The sequence below is a fragment of the Centruroides vittatus genome, unplaced genomic scaffold, assembly GCF_030686945.1.
Source record: "Centruroides vittatus isolate TY-2023 unplaced genomic scaffold, ASM3068694v2 scaffold_373, whole genome shotgun sequence".
NCBI classification, from domain to species: Eukaryota; Metazoa; Arthropoda; class Arachnida; order Scorpiones; family Buthidae; genus Centruroides; species Centruroides vittatus.
In genome coordinates, this window is record NW_027122704.1 from 197292 (window position 1) to 213100 (window position 15809).

General features: G+C 32.4%; 1 protein-coding gene across 3 annotated transcripts in view; it reads left to right on the top strand.

The window, feature by feature from the left end:
- The window catches only part of LOC136988621 (uncharacterized), a 136112-nt gene that overhangs the window by 31842 nt on the left and 88461 nt on the right, over positions 1-15809 (top strand). For all 3 annotated transcript variants that reach the window (XM_067286526.1, XM_067286527.1, XM_067286528.1), the window contains 2 exons: positions 2675-3718; positions 5427-5891. In XM_067286526.1, the coding sequence (XP_067142627.1) occupies positions 2675-3718; positions 5427-5891 (1509 nt within the window). The remainder of the gene's footprint in view (positions 1-2674; positions 3719-5426; positions 5892-15809) is intronic.

Genomic DNA, 15809 nt, shown 5'->3' on the forward strand with positions numbered 1-15809 from the left:
AAGAATTGCTCTTGTAAACCTGATTGATTAACTCGTACATTACGTAATTAGTTTGGTTTAATGTTCCGTGTCGTGAACAGTTCTATAATTAAAGTAAAAAGTAAAGGCTTGGAGACAAAGAAACAGTTTCTACAAACAAAGAATAGAAACACATAATTTTCCTACCCTTTAGAAAAAGGTTAAATATGGCATTTAAACGTGGTAATGATTGATAAAAATCAAAATAAATAAACTAATTATAAAAATAAATCAAGAAAATTATCAAAAGTAATCTTTTTAATCCGGTTTTTACACATAAATCTGCGAGCGTAAGATTATGCAAAGTAGTGTTAATACAAAGATGTGTTAATACAGAGTAGTGTTAATACAAAGATGTGTTAATACAGAGTAGTGTTAATACAAAGATGTGTTAATACAGAGTAGTATTAATACAAAGATGTTAATACAAAGTAGTGTAAATACAAAGATTTTTTTAAATTACATAAAAAAATATTAATTAACACCGTAAACGTACAATTTAACATTATGATTTACTTAGAAAACGAAGCGATGCATTCTTGCATGAACATTAAGCGTACGTTTAGCATGCAAAGTGAGGCATTAAAGCCGTTAAAGTAAATATATAACCGTGCAACGTGGAATGCAACCTTCACAATAAATATGTACAGTACAGTAAGGTATTAATTTTTCATGTACATTGTGTAGAATTAATGCCCTAGTTTTGCTAGCTTATACGGCAAACCAGTATCGTATCCTGCGTGCTCACTCGGATTTAAGTTAGCGAGCAGGCGAAGTACCGTATTAACATTAAAAAATGGGCACAAATAAAATCGTAAGTTATCAACTTACACACGGAGACCGATGAGTAAGATATTATTTTACATGGTAAGAATGTGAAGTAATTGTTAACTTACATAATTGAGCATAAGTAGGTTGTAAGTTTGAGCAGGAAAAGTTCATGGTGTGCGTGAAACAATATACTCTGCAATGCCTTATGAATTCATAATAAAGCGAGGAAAATCTTACGTAAAAATATGTAATTTTTGATACGAGAATTTACGAATTTAATTCTATATTTAGAATGATTAAATTGCGTAAAAACTGTACATAAAACAGCAGACGTTATAATGAGTGTGCGAAATGTATAATGATTAACGTTAAAATACAACTACGTTAATTAAAATCTTAAAAAAATATATATATATCGAATTAAATGTATATATTTTATTTTATTTCTTTTTATATATAATTATTAAATTTACAGTATTTTTACGCTCACTTTCTCGGTCGGAATTCCGGAAATGTCGAACAATCCGCAAGGAAAAACGGAAAGAAAAAAACTATAATATATTGGCTTACCATTATTTGTTCATATTACTATTTTTAAGTTACCTCTCTACTCGATTGATTGCACAACCGTATATAGCAAAAATTTTGTACCGGTTAAACTGTATACTTCACTCCTGTACTGAGGTTGTGCATGCGAGAAATTATTCCAAATATTCCCTTCCTGGTTCAAAATTTCTTTTTTTTTTTTCCAATTTTTCCAATTGATTTTAAAATCAAAATTAGATGATATTTAATCTATATATATAACATATTTAACCTTTTTTTTTTTATGTGTGTATTATATACTACGTAACGTCTGCAGAATCAGCGTAAAACGTCGAAGAATCAGCAAATCATTGTGTACGAGTGTTTTCACAAGTCTGTACTGTGCCTGTACTGGTTTGTAATTTGCTGTGTGTGTTTTTTTGCTTTTGAGTTTTCGTCACCTTCCATTCTCGCATCTCGTCACCGGAAAAACGCGATATCGCCTTACGTGCACCCGATACGAAGAGGGAACATGGCCTAGTTTTTCTGTTACACTCACGTATCTCAGATCACACACATACACACACACAGTGCAAGGTTGCAAGACGGTGCTTAATCAGCAAGGGAGACGGGACGGTTCATTGTTTACCCCCTCGACTAGCTCTATGTGGGTCCTGTCTCGTAATTCCTGCACGTGAATGGGCATCAAATTCGATATATCCTTCGACGTGGATGTTGTAAAGATGCTTACTCGACAAAACGAGTCTCGAGCTGCTTCTTGTAAGTAGGAAAAATCACTTGGTTGACGTATATTTACTTTACTTAAAACGTTTCTAAATGGCTGTAAGTAGTACGAGGTGATCAATTAAAGTCGCATTAAGACGAAAATCTAATTATGATCCTCGTTAGATGTGCATTAATTCTTTCTCGTGTTATGCCTAATTGATTCTTTACAGGAAAGTTTCGGATTTCTGCCGAATTTTCTTTATTTTTTTTAAAGATTTTTAACGTATAATTTGTTACTTGAATAATTTATATATTTAAAAATTTGTTAACTCGTTAAATAAGTAGGTTTTATTAAAGTTTTCTGGACACACTCGATCAGTTTCGAAAATTTAGGCCGATTACGAAATTCATTTTCCAATTAATAATCATTGTAGGTTATAATTAATTGCATATTTCTTACGAATCTTACAGAGATTAATGTTTTATAAAGAATAAATTAAGTTATGTAACTGTTCTATAGTTTAAAATATTATATATATTTTTCCATAGAAATGTAACATTTGTATTTTAACTGTCAGTTAATAAGAACATCTGCTAGTAATTAACAGATGTTTTTTTATTATTATTATTGCAGAGAACAATGCAGAGGGAACCGACTTCTAAAGGTGAACTCATACACGATGATCGAAGCACATGTCCTAAAATCGAAGGGGAGTTGGAATCAGTAAAGATAACAGAACGGGAGATTTACAACCAGGCTCCTATCGTTCTCTACGTAGACGAAAAGTCAATCACTAAAAGTAACTCTTCGGGGAGCCTACAAGAATCTCCAACCTTGGATGAATCATCGAAAAGTATAGAACAGACTAAAATGATTGAGCATAAAGTTAATGATCAATCTAAACTCGATATCGATTCGATCTTTAGCACCGACGATGACGAATCCGATAAGAGTTTAAGTATTTTTCCTGAAAAACTTTACTGTGACTCGCCTACGTCGTGCCATAATTATTCTTGCGCTTCCGATGATTTAGAAGAAGACGTTTTCTTATCCATTCCTTGTGATGATGATGGCAAGAGTAACGATCGATCCGAATCACCATCGTCAATTAATTTAAACGCATTCATGTCCAATCATTCCGTTAGTGATGTCCAAGATGATTATATGTCGGAACCACATAAGAATCCTTCACTTATTCCAGAAGATAAATCTGTAAGACAAGAAATAACCAAGTTTAGTGTTAAAGTAGAAAATTTAGTTACAGAACAATCGGAAATTGGCTCCAGGTCTTATAAATGTGACAGTATCCAGACCGGTACGGATGAAGAGGAAGATGATTTATCTTCAAACCAAGATATTTCTACCGAAAATGATGCAATAATTAACAAAAAAGTACACTTAGACGATTCTTTTTTGTATACATCTAATGATAAGTGCTCTTTAGACATATCAACAAAGGAGAACCGTCCAATGATAGAATCAATTCTTAGGAGTGACGATGACTGTGATATGTCGAAAGAAATATTGGTCAAACAAACAAATAACCGTACTAATTCGAATAATTCTGTTCACAATTTGACAAGAATTGTGGAATTAAAAAACAGAGTTGAAGCAGAGGAAGAGACGACATCTTCATTATCATCGTGCAAAAATTCAGAACACCGAGTTGAAATTCAGGTACGTTCGATCGTAGTATCGATTAGAGATTTGTTTTGCTAATTTGTACTAATTTTTCTATAATTAAATAAAAATAAATTATGTCACGTCTCCATCTGTTTTTAATTTAAATATTTCTGTTGGAAATTAATTGTCTATGATGAAAATTTTAATCGCTTTCGATCGAATATTAATTTAAATTGAAATTTAAAGACGTTTAGACAAATACGGATGCAAACAATTGGATAATCGAAAGTGAAAATTAAACTTGTCGCCTACACAAATTCGTGTTGGGTTCTTTTCTTTTTTTATGTTAAAGAACCCTCAACCCCAATAGATCTTGGGATAAAATAAACAAGATATCCAATAGCAGGTTTGACACATTGGCTTGAATAGGGTCACAGTTATAATTCTCTTATTATTATTTTACGATAATTCTTTCTTATTCGATTTTGAAAATGTTATATACAATTTCTATCATGTTTTTTAAAATTTATTCTTCTAAAATCATATATAGTTTTTAAATTTAATATTTAAAAGACTTCTTCTGTGTTCCTATATAAGGCTAAGATAGTCTGACCTTGCTGGTGTCTCCTTTACTGAATTAATTAGTCTAATGGGTTATGCATATGTTCGAGATGTTAGTACTGGCTCACCAGATTCATTTCATTTATTTAATTAACTATATTATTTTTAAAAAAAAGGGGGTGGATAGAAGGTAGGGGAACTCGTAACAGCCGAAAAAACTGAGGACTCTTGGAGTATATACCATAATATATTGTAATGGAGATAGTTTCCTATTGTTATAATATATTGTATTAATTTCTATGGTGTCAAAAAGACTTTTTCTATATTTATATAATTTTCATGACAGAGTAGTTCCAAATAATTACATTATATTATCTTCTTTAGTATGAGAAGTATTATAAAAGTATCACTTATTGACATTTTTTAGGTGTTGAAGAGTTTCTTAAATATTCAACAGGTATTGTTTGAGTACTAAAACATATTCTTGAATATTCAGTAAGAGAGAACTTATATATAAAATAATAACATAAAAGAATTCTGAAGTATCATGTTTATTGGGTGGAGTCGAGAAATTTTTATTACAATAGATTTCTGTTTATTCATAATAGTCATTTATGTAACGTGTTTGTGTAATTAAAGGGGTTTTTTTGTGTGTGTAAAGAAACACTTCCGTTGATTTTTTATAGTGTTAAAAATATGTTTAAATATTAGATTTTTAAAAAATGTTTTGCGTGTTATAATTAAGATATTTAAAGGTGTAAAATAACGAGAAAACAACGACTGAAAAAAGGAAAAATAGAAAATCAAAACACCTGTTCCGGATCGTGACACTTAGACTTGTGTCTTGTTCTTTTTTTATTTCTACATTTGATCATTTTCCTTTATTTTTTTTTTTCCTGTTTTTTCCATCCTATCACCTGCTAGCGGTGACAATCTTTACTCCGTTACGTCTTAATTGCAAACAGACAAGCAAAGGTGGCCCATTATTTCCGCCATCGTTATATTACCTGTCATTTGGAAGGGGGCCCATCACTCGATAATGTATACAATCGAAAAGTAGAAAGGAAGAAAGTATCACAAAGTTGGAACTATAAAAGAGTTAACGATCGTTACGTCTACCATTTTAACTTCGTAATGCTACTTTATAGTTAATTTTAACCACGATAACTTTTTTTTTTGTTTGTTTTCCTCCTCCTTATAGAGTGAGTTAGAGAGAGAATGTTCTGAAGATGATAAAGATCGTGATGCTGTGAAGAACAACGAAGAGAGCTGGCAGAATTCTTATAATCAAATATTGGAGTCAAAAATAGATAAGAAGATAAATCAAATGGACGAAGTAACGAATTCGGGTGATGATAATCAAAAATCAAAACACTTCACTCTACCTGTCGAGTGTTTAGATGAAGACTCGTTTGATGTTGAAATTGGCAATATAAATCGGTCGAAATTGGGAGAAGATGAAGAGTCATCGCCAGACTCGTCGCCGGAGCCAAAATCAAATCTACTCTTAGATTGCTTTGCTGATTCCGATGGAAAATCAGACGATGACGTCAGCACGTGTACGGAAGTAGACAGTGATGTCACACCGTCCAGAGAGAGCATCCCGGAAGAGGTTTCTGATATAATTCCAGAGTTAAGCTTCTATCATACTTGCAAGTCTGGAAAGGTGAGAAAGTTTTAATATTCTTTTTCTTTTTTTACGTAGATGCAACTTAGTTCTTTTTTGGGGGGGTTTGTGTAAACAGGTTAAAAGTAAATTTTTTTTTAACAAAAGATAAGCGATTTTAAGTATTCGGTGGCTTAAAAAACACACTATCGGAGAAACCTTGACATTAACCATGTTGTGTCGAGCGATGATTCAGTGTGGGCGGTCATACAAGAACATGCTTTTCATATTGTTCTTCTTCATTACATGCGTCATTTGATGGAAGCGTCTATGTTTACTCTTCTTCCCTATTGCTCTCCACCACCTGTCTATAACTTGGCCTAGCAGCAGCAGCTGGCCTTTCAGCTCCTCCTTTGTTCCTTTGTTTCATTCACGTGTACCTTTACTTGACCGCCAAAACACAATCCTTAAAGTGTAAAAACTAAAAAGCCGAATAGTTCCCGTTGTGCGGTGTATAACAAAGCCAAGTTACAATGACTAATGCAAGTAATCTTTATGTGTATATATATATATATGTGTGTGTGTGTTTTTTTTTCTTTTTAACTCACACTTTTGCTATCCCCGAAACCCATTTCTAACATTTTCTCTCTTGAGTTGTAAAACTGGTAATACTTGACCCATAGCTAACGTGTCAAGTTAGAGCAGGAAGTGTTTGCCTCATTCGCAGCCTTTTTATCATAGTGTGACAACGTTATATGTATGATTAGGTTATTTAGATCTCGATTCGTGACATTTTGACTCCTATCGTGATGTCGAATTGAGACCGACGTGACGAGTGAAAGGACAAACGTTTCACTACCAGTTTTGACTTTTCTCGCTTGACTTACAATGAAAGCATTTATAGCGATGTCCGATGAGATTATCTCTTGTACTTTTATTATTTATAAATATTGTATTTTAAGAAACGGCATTCTAGATGCGCATCTTAAGTATTGTGTAAGTGAAGTGTCTAACCCTTCATTTACAAAATGTTTTTATGGTAATTTGCATCTTCTATATACTCCTTCTCCCATATTATAATATTTTCTTGTAAATTTAGGAATTTTGTGCATGTATTTTATCATATTCTTTACGTATCGAGGTGTAGTTACAGTGTTTATACATAGTTACATAGTTTTTCTCGATTTTCTTGTATAATTTAATAATAATGCTTGAAAACGCGGCTGGTGTTAGACTTGTTACTTTAATCTATAACATGTAACTGGCCTTTTCCCTTTACCAAATAATGATACGTATAGAAATATGAGGCTCTAAGCTATAGACTCATAACTGGAGGCTCTAAGCTGCAGGTTTGTTAGCTTATTTGTAAATACGGTCTTGATTGAAGAGTAACACTTGTCTTCTATTTCCCTGTTTTATGTTAGATACTGTATAAGAAAGTTGATAATTTTTTTCTACAGTATTTTAAAACGAAAAATGTATTTATAAATGTTTCATTCGGACATTATGCTTGCATAAATTGTTATAAAGCGAATATAAATAAAACAGGCCAGAAGCGCATAAATAAGTTCTAAAAGTCGAGTTAAATCTTCGATTTGCCCAGTTGGTGAGTCTAACACAACAGCAAATTGAATTCGTGACTTAGCCTCACGTAGTTCACAGCTGATCACGTTTTACTGTAGTATTAATTCGAATGTTTTTCCTCTCTACGGTATCCCACGAAGCGATACAGGCTGGGAAAAGACAGAGAGAAAGAAGAAAAAAAAAAAGAAAAAGAAAAGGATTTCCTTTTAGTTCATTCAAGGTACCCATTAATGACGAAAGCGCATCTAGTAATCACTATACCTCATATTTGAACAAAGTATTCATATTTAAAACTGAAGTCAGTGATCCCACAGGCTATATCTTAAATTGAGGACCCGTTTTTCCTGGAAAATCTTCCTCGCAACGAAGGAGTCAATCCTCTTGACCTTTCAGGTTGTAAATAAATCCAACATCGAATACAAAACGTCGTTGGTATAATTGCCTTTGAATTATCTTTTTGTAAGTATATTTATCTTCTAAAGTCACTTTTTTTTAAATGTTTCTTTCAAAATTTTAAAGACATTTTAGGAATATATATATATAAACACACTCTGGTCTTCTCGATTTGCATGACAATACTCGGTCACCTGTGAAAAATCAATAGGTGGAAGTTTCTCGGAAATATTCCCAGCTGTTTTTGGATAGCTCGAAGCACAAAAATCCCATGTCCTGAAGTTCCGGTATATTGTCCTTGTTCCCGATATTATTCATTTAGCGAGGAATAAGAATTAAACCAAAAAATATACAAGGTTGCTTATCGCTTTGAATTTTGAAATTTCTCCTAAAAAATTTTCCCTCCAGACTATATTTACTAAGCGTATCAAGGACTGTTATAACCTTTCTCCAGTCTGCACGTCTCAATAATAAAATTAGAAACAATAATCATCATCCGAGATTGTGGTCAACCTTGAGATTGTTACTCTATACAATCTTGGCAGATTTATTAAGGAGTCAAATTCCGATCTCCGTTGGAAGCCCTCCAACAAAACTTTCTCAAATATATAATCACTCATCAGTCTATTGTTTTAATACAGTTACTCCCATTATCGTGACTGAAAACATAAATTCTTAAGCTTATCTACAAATTGCATCTCTATCGTTGCTTAATTACTCTTTGGTTAATCCTCTAGGATCCTATATTATTTGATTTTTAAGCATGCCCCACTTTGTAGAATAGGAAAAAAAAAAAAAAAAAACTAGACAAAAGCGGGTTTTGTTTCTTGGAGGAATTTCTAGATTAATATTAAATGTAATCACGTAATCAAAATGCACCAGGAACTAGCATGTGTCACAAGAGGGTGTGGATAAATGCCCAAAAGAATAGAAAGTGAACTGAATCTAGCCTTGACCAGATAAGCAAAGATTTAAATAAATATCTATATAATTTTTTGAATAAAACATTTTATTATAGTCTATATAATTTTAATATTTAGTACAACTCGTGGGAAATTAGACTGATCTAGTTTACATAAAAGATACGGTTCTGTAAAAGCAAGGTTAAAGAAATTACACTCTGTTTCGCATAAGTTCTTCGTATTTAATTCCGTAGAAGAGATTAAAATCCTTTTCCTTTCCAGAGATATTTATAGCTCTTTAGTATTCATTTATATTATTTTACATAATTTAGAATGACATTAATGGGTCGTATTCAGTGTCAAGTGCAAAACACTCCAGGAATCGTTTGTTTACGAAGAGAAAGGAATTTGAGGTCGTTGAAATTTCAGGTCATATATACGATTTTCCTTTCTAGTATGTAATATATTATTTAAAAAAAAAAAAGAAAAAAAGGGACTAAATTGACAATTTCCATCGAAAATTTCCGCATCTGGCTTTTGTCACTTAACCTTTTCGACTATACTTTTGCGGTCAATGACCAAATCTTCCTGGAGAATGGATACGTATTGAAACCCTTCAACGATACGTAACCATCGACGTGTCTTAAAAATAAACAATCATAATGTAAATTTTAATTACTCGACCCTTCGTTTCAGGAAGTGTAGACAAGAAGTTTTATAATTCTAAACTCATTTTTAAGTCTAGAATTACTGGTTGGTGTTGGGTGTGAAGAGTTTTATGTAATATATGATTATACACAACAGATATCAGTGCAATCTCGACATCTATCTGTTATGCCGTTCTCATTAATTATGATTTATAAAAGTTTAGATCCATCATTTGTATCGCTTCGGAAACAAGTGCTGTTTAACTAGTTTTAGATGTCGGGGAACAAAACGGCGCGACTATAAGTCCAGAAGGTCAAAAACACTTAAAATGTAGGCAAGGCACCGCTCTGATAAATTTGGAGACCTTCAACAGATCACAGACGTGGATCCTGCTATTTAACTTTTTGAGTATAGGGTGCGGATTAATTTTCGGCCTTCTTTTATATCTTGTCAGATAGTAAATTAAGCTACGCGCTTGTCTTCCTACCTTCCTTCCTTCCTTTTTTTTTTCTTTTTGGTATTTTTTTTCTGTTGTTCTATCTTATTCGGTCGTGAATGGTCAACTCGGTTCCGGGTGCGTTGAATAGATCACGAACTTCTACCTGTTCTTAGCTTAAAACCATCTGTTTATTTCTACGAAAAACCTGTAAATTGATTTTATTGTTTTATGATTATTTTATCTTTTAACAATCTTCAATTACAGTAAAGAATTTTTGTATTGTTTTTCACATCTGTAAAGATTCCCTATCATCATCATCATCATCACCATCATCTCTAAAGCAGCAGCGAGATTTTGAAGACGTTTAAACAAATATTTTCTCTCCTTTTATATACCCGAAAATGTTTTAATTGTTATTATATTATAATTTTATACGAGAAAAAGAATATAAGAACAGGAAAAGAAAAGTTGTAAAAGTTTTGTGTGAAACTCGAAGACTTTGAAAAATAAACAGGAAAAAAAAAAAACACACACAAGTCGGAGTTTTGTAAGACGTACGAGATGAAAAGAAGTGAAAAAATAAACTAAAAAATAAGAAAGAAAATTTTGTGTAATGCGAGAAGTACACGGGGAGTCCTCCGAAAATACTCCGGATCGATGAAATTTCAATAGGGTCTTCGGAGCGTAAAACGGGATAGGTCTATCTCGAAATATATTAAGAATGCAGAATGGAAATATCTAGAGAATATACATTAAAAAAAAAAAAAAAAAAAAAAATATGAAGAAAATACACATTTTTCTGAAAGATAAAAACATTACAGAGATTTACATTTTAAACAATACTTGGAAAGTTAAAACGTGGCGGTGCTTTGATTTCGAAAATGGCTTCCATCCGATGGTCTATAAAAAAGAAAAATCATCACCTAGCGTGGGTAAAAGTGAATTATTTTGCAATTAATATATTTCACAGTACAGAAATGATTATAACGTTTACATTCTACCACTTGTAAAGTCGTCGAGGCGTCAAACAAGCGTGAAAATTGATTAAGAGTTATGTAATTGTCTTTATGACAAAATTGAACCGTCGCGCGTTACGGCCGGGTCATCGAACTGAGAGAAAAAAAAAAAAGAAAAAAGACAACTGTTCTGCATTTTGACCACCCAAGTGGTCACATTTACAATTATTATTAATAACTGTACCGTTGCTTACGTTGTTAACATCGTTTCAGTCACACAACGGGAGTTCCAGCTGACATAACACGAAATATCTAGCACCTGAGTTGGGATTATTGTCTTCCCTCCGCGACTTACTCGAGGTTTTTCTTATGTTTTTTGCTAATTTGAACATTTTTAATGTAAAAAATGTGTGCATCCGTCATAAAAAAATGTATTAAAGCGATTAAAAGAGTATTTACGCTCAAGGTATGTTAAATTTTAATTATTTTCTCCATTTAAAGTTAAGAAACGAAGCGTTACACCTGCGCTTGTCTTTGTTGCTTACGGTTGAAAATTTTAATTAAAATTCTTCGATAGTCGATAATTCTATTGATTAACAGTTTTTTTTATTTTAGTCGTCTCGGATATTTTGAAAAATGGAGTTTAAAATTCGTTAAACACGACCCGCGAACTTAGCTATAAAGTACAAATACTCATATATTGAAGAACAGGTTTTGATGATGTCGAGAGAAGAAGCAACTATCAGAATACCATCACGAAGTCAAAGAGGTGTACTGTTCCATTGTTTACACTGTACCTTGACCTTTAAGATTGAGAAAAGTGTCCTTGTCTTCTTGTTTATAAATAAACTCGTCAACTTCCTGTGCAGTGAACGTGATCGCCCGAAACGGCTTTCGAACCTGGTGGCTTCCGATTCCGTTTTTTTTTTTTTTTTTTGTATAACGATTTAAATCGCTCTTGTTAAACAATTATTATTATTATTATTATTATTATTTCTACTGTTATCGCCCAATCTCTCGATATTTATATTTATAAACGAAAGAGAAAATTTATATTATTATTATCGATTTTGCGTGAGAGAATAATTTACTCGCCATTCGAGAGATGGCGCTACTTTCGTTTCGTTTGCCGTCTACAATTTTGCACGTTTTATGGGTATAAATCGTACTTTTACCATAAAAATAAGAATTATACGCGTAAAAAATCGATAAAATTCTACGTAAATTAGCGTATTTTACACGGGTATTTCATAATAATTTAGTTTTTCAATTAGTTTAGGAGTTAATATTTAGTTTTTCCTTAGAGGAAATTTTTAAAATATTATTAATAGAACGTCGTATAGATGTACACTTACTTATAATAACTATACAGCGTTAAGATAATGAAGTTTTGTTCTTAAAGTCGATCGCTATCTAAAGATTTGGATAAGTTAAACATTATTAATTCTCGAGTGTAGTATTGAATGTACTTACTTGTTAGTATAAAAAGACAATACAGTCTCTTTACACAGTTCCCTGAACGATTACTCATTCGACACTCTATTTATCGACTCTCGAAATCGTTAATTTTATAAAAAAAAGAAGGTTTTTTATGTACTACAAAGCGCCATTTTTTCCTCTAGTGTCGGTTGCATTTCTTAACCGTAGACAAGTTAACTCGTAATTCATTGTTGATAATAAGCATGAGTGCATTTATACATAACTCAGTTATAAATATATGCATAATTTTTACGATAATGATAAGTTAAATCGCTATCTTAATGAGTATGGGTGGTTTTTAAGTGCCTAAAAGTAAACTAATTCTTCGGTATTAAGGTTAGAAATGCATTATTTATAACCATAAGGAAAATGAGTTTTAAAATCGTTAACGTTAATTGTAATTAAGGCGAAAATGTAAACCATAAGTAATGATTTAGTAAAGCTTAATGATGTCGTTCTGTTAAATTATCATTATAATCTATGGGGACACTTTGGTTAAGGGGGTTGATTTGACCGAAATTCTACACAATTAAAGACATAAATACCCATTGCTATCAGTGACATTTTAAAGAAAGTAATTAAGTATAGGTCATGATAACACTGGTGTGTCATGGCTTCAATTCAGGAGAATTTGAATTAGGGGCCCCATGTACAGTGCTGACTTCGGACAGTTTTCTTCTAGGGGTTTTTATGGGGAAAATATTATGTTATAAAAGATTGGTTTGGGGTCCGAAGTCCCTAAGCAATTGCTATTTTTGCCCATAGGATAACTGGATGATAACCGTTATTAATGGTGGAAATGTTTAAATTGAATCATAAAGTGTCAGTATTTTAAGTACAGAATCGTAGACGAAAATAATATATTTTTTAATAAAAATTATTATAAACTTACATCTGTGATGAAAATACAAGGAAAACGGTAGAAAGGAGTGACAAAAATGCGAGGGAAAGACGAGAGAATCGGGTGTAGGATAACAATTTGACAAGAAGTAATGAAAGTATCACCACCTATTTATGGTATATAAGAAGATTTTATAAAATTAAAGTTGATTGACCCGTAAATTAGGCCCGAAGGATCAGTCATTAAAAGGCCGTAGACCCTATAGGAATCTTGTTAATATGTTAAGAAGTAACAAATGATTCGAATTGGTATAACCTATAACATTTCCTATCGGTTATGATAATAGAATATAGGTCGGTGTTTAGTATTTTCCTCCCCCAGTGTTTGACCCTCTCCTATAGGATTCACATATAATTATTAATGCCTCCGGGTAAAGCTGTTTCTGTCGTTGGAGAAACTATAAATTGTTTATTGTCGTCGAATTTCGTGTATTAAGATACGAAATAAAAGTGGGGCTTTCCTCGTTTATTTTCCTCCTTGGTCATTCTTGGGACGGATTCAAGGGCAGTCTCGTGTTTTTTTTTTCTTTTGTTCTGACAAATTATTTCTGATATCATTTTTATAGTTTTTTAATGACGTCGAAGTAGGAAGACATCTCTCGTCTCTTGTTCCTTTCTATTTTCTGATTACTTCGGAAATTTACTTTTTATAAAATCGAAAATTCGCGTGAGAGAAAGTCGAAACGTTTCTGGTAAGTTTTCTTAGATAAAGCGATTAAATTTCTTTATTTTTTTTTCTATATTTATAACTTTTAATCGTTAGCTCGATTGTTGTTTTACTTACGTTTCATAGTTTCCTCGTGTACGTTGAAACTTATTTAGACTTTTAAATATGACTTTTCGCTTCTTAACTCTGCATTTTTATTTAATTTTTTCATAAATTTCTGCTCTGTTTACGTTTGTTTCTTTCTGAAAATTTATGTTTATCGACTTCAACAAATTTCTTATACGTCTTCATCTTGGGCTTCTTTATGATGCATGCCATCATCATTCTTCAGCGTGTTAGCTCTCTTGATACGTTACAATATGTTTATTGCTGGTAATTTTTGTTTTTTTTTTTTAAATATTTGCGTTTAAATGTAATGAGTTTTTCTTATTAAATTTATATTAAAATGCTTTTAAATATCGTCTATCAACTTTATTGGAGTTTGCTTTTAATTCTGTACTCGTCTTAAATATCCAATTCTGTTCAAATAACCTAACTTCTCTTCTCTGTTTACATTTACTTCTCGTGTTTAGAGTCTCTTCGTTCTATTCAGCATTGCTTTAATCCTTATTCGTTGTTACTCAACTGTACATTCTGTCGAATTTTTTAAAGTTTTATATTCAACTAATGAAATTCTACTCATAAAACGTCGTTCCAACTATTCAAGGATTTCACTTTTGAACTTTACACTCGTTCTTCTCAACTTTTCATTTAATCTCCATTCAATTTTACTTATTAACTCTACATTTTTAAAAAAATTTCTTTCTGAAATTCTAACAAACTCCATTATAAAGTTTGTTTCTTAACTGTGTAATCATGAATACAAAGTTTAACTTTGGAAAGTTTCAGTCTTCTACTCTGCCTGCCCCTGCTATTGAATTTTTATTGTTAAGTTTTTTATGGACTTTCTAATGCATGAATTTTATTTCCACATACTTTTTCCGGGCAAAATTTAAGAATTGGGAATAAGAATGGGTGCACCAAATTCCATTTACATTATTTTATCATATAGAAGAACCGATGTTAGAATGCACTGCACTTATCCCAGATTAGAACTTTTCGTAAGCAGCTTCGACATAAAAGGAAAATTCGGTGTAGGGTCGTAACGGATTTCCTCTTCCCTCCTACAAATTGATGGATTGCCTGTCGTTAGCCTGGTAATAATCGAGAAGTGCATGCAACCGTGCATGATATGGTTTTACCATGGCTTAAGCGGCACATCTTATCCCCCCTCCCAAAAAAAATCGAACGTCAGATATTTCAAAATATTTATGTATAAACTTTATATTAAGATCTACTCGTAATAAAAACTCGTCTTTATAAAGTGGATAGTGAGCTTAGACGACGAGATTTTTGTGTTGTGAAAGTCCTGTTGGCTCCGTCCTGTGAGAGAGCGTGGGAATCATCACCTATCATATCTGTGTACCGGTGACGATGTGCAGACCTGCTGCATTCTTATCTAAGTTACCAATTCCTCACACGCTTCTGTTTTGCACTCGCAGCTAAATTACAGCTTAGTTATATAATGTGGTCTATACGTATAAATTTAAAATTATAATCATGCAATTTAGTATAGATTTTCTCAGCTTATATATATATATATATATACAGTATATGTTTTTTACACTGTGAAGCACTTGTTTAGCCCATTAATTCGGCTTTCTACCCCACGCTGTCTGCTTCTCCAGATGGATGCATTCCCAGCATCCGTCTGATTGAATGTAATTTTCCAGCCAAGCTTCGTCCGTCTGTCCGAGTAACTGGATCTACGGCTTTGCCATCTGGTCACCACATCTGACATTTTGCACCTCCTCTCCTAGATTTATAGTGTAAGCCATTGTGTACAGGGTATTGCCTTTATTGTACTTTATCGACTTTGTTTCACCTTCCATATCGAATACTTCTCCCCTTTTCATTACGGTAGCTTTAAACTTTCCGACTTTTGCACATTTGGTATTATTTTCACGGTGT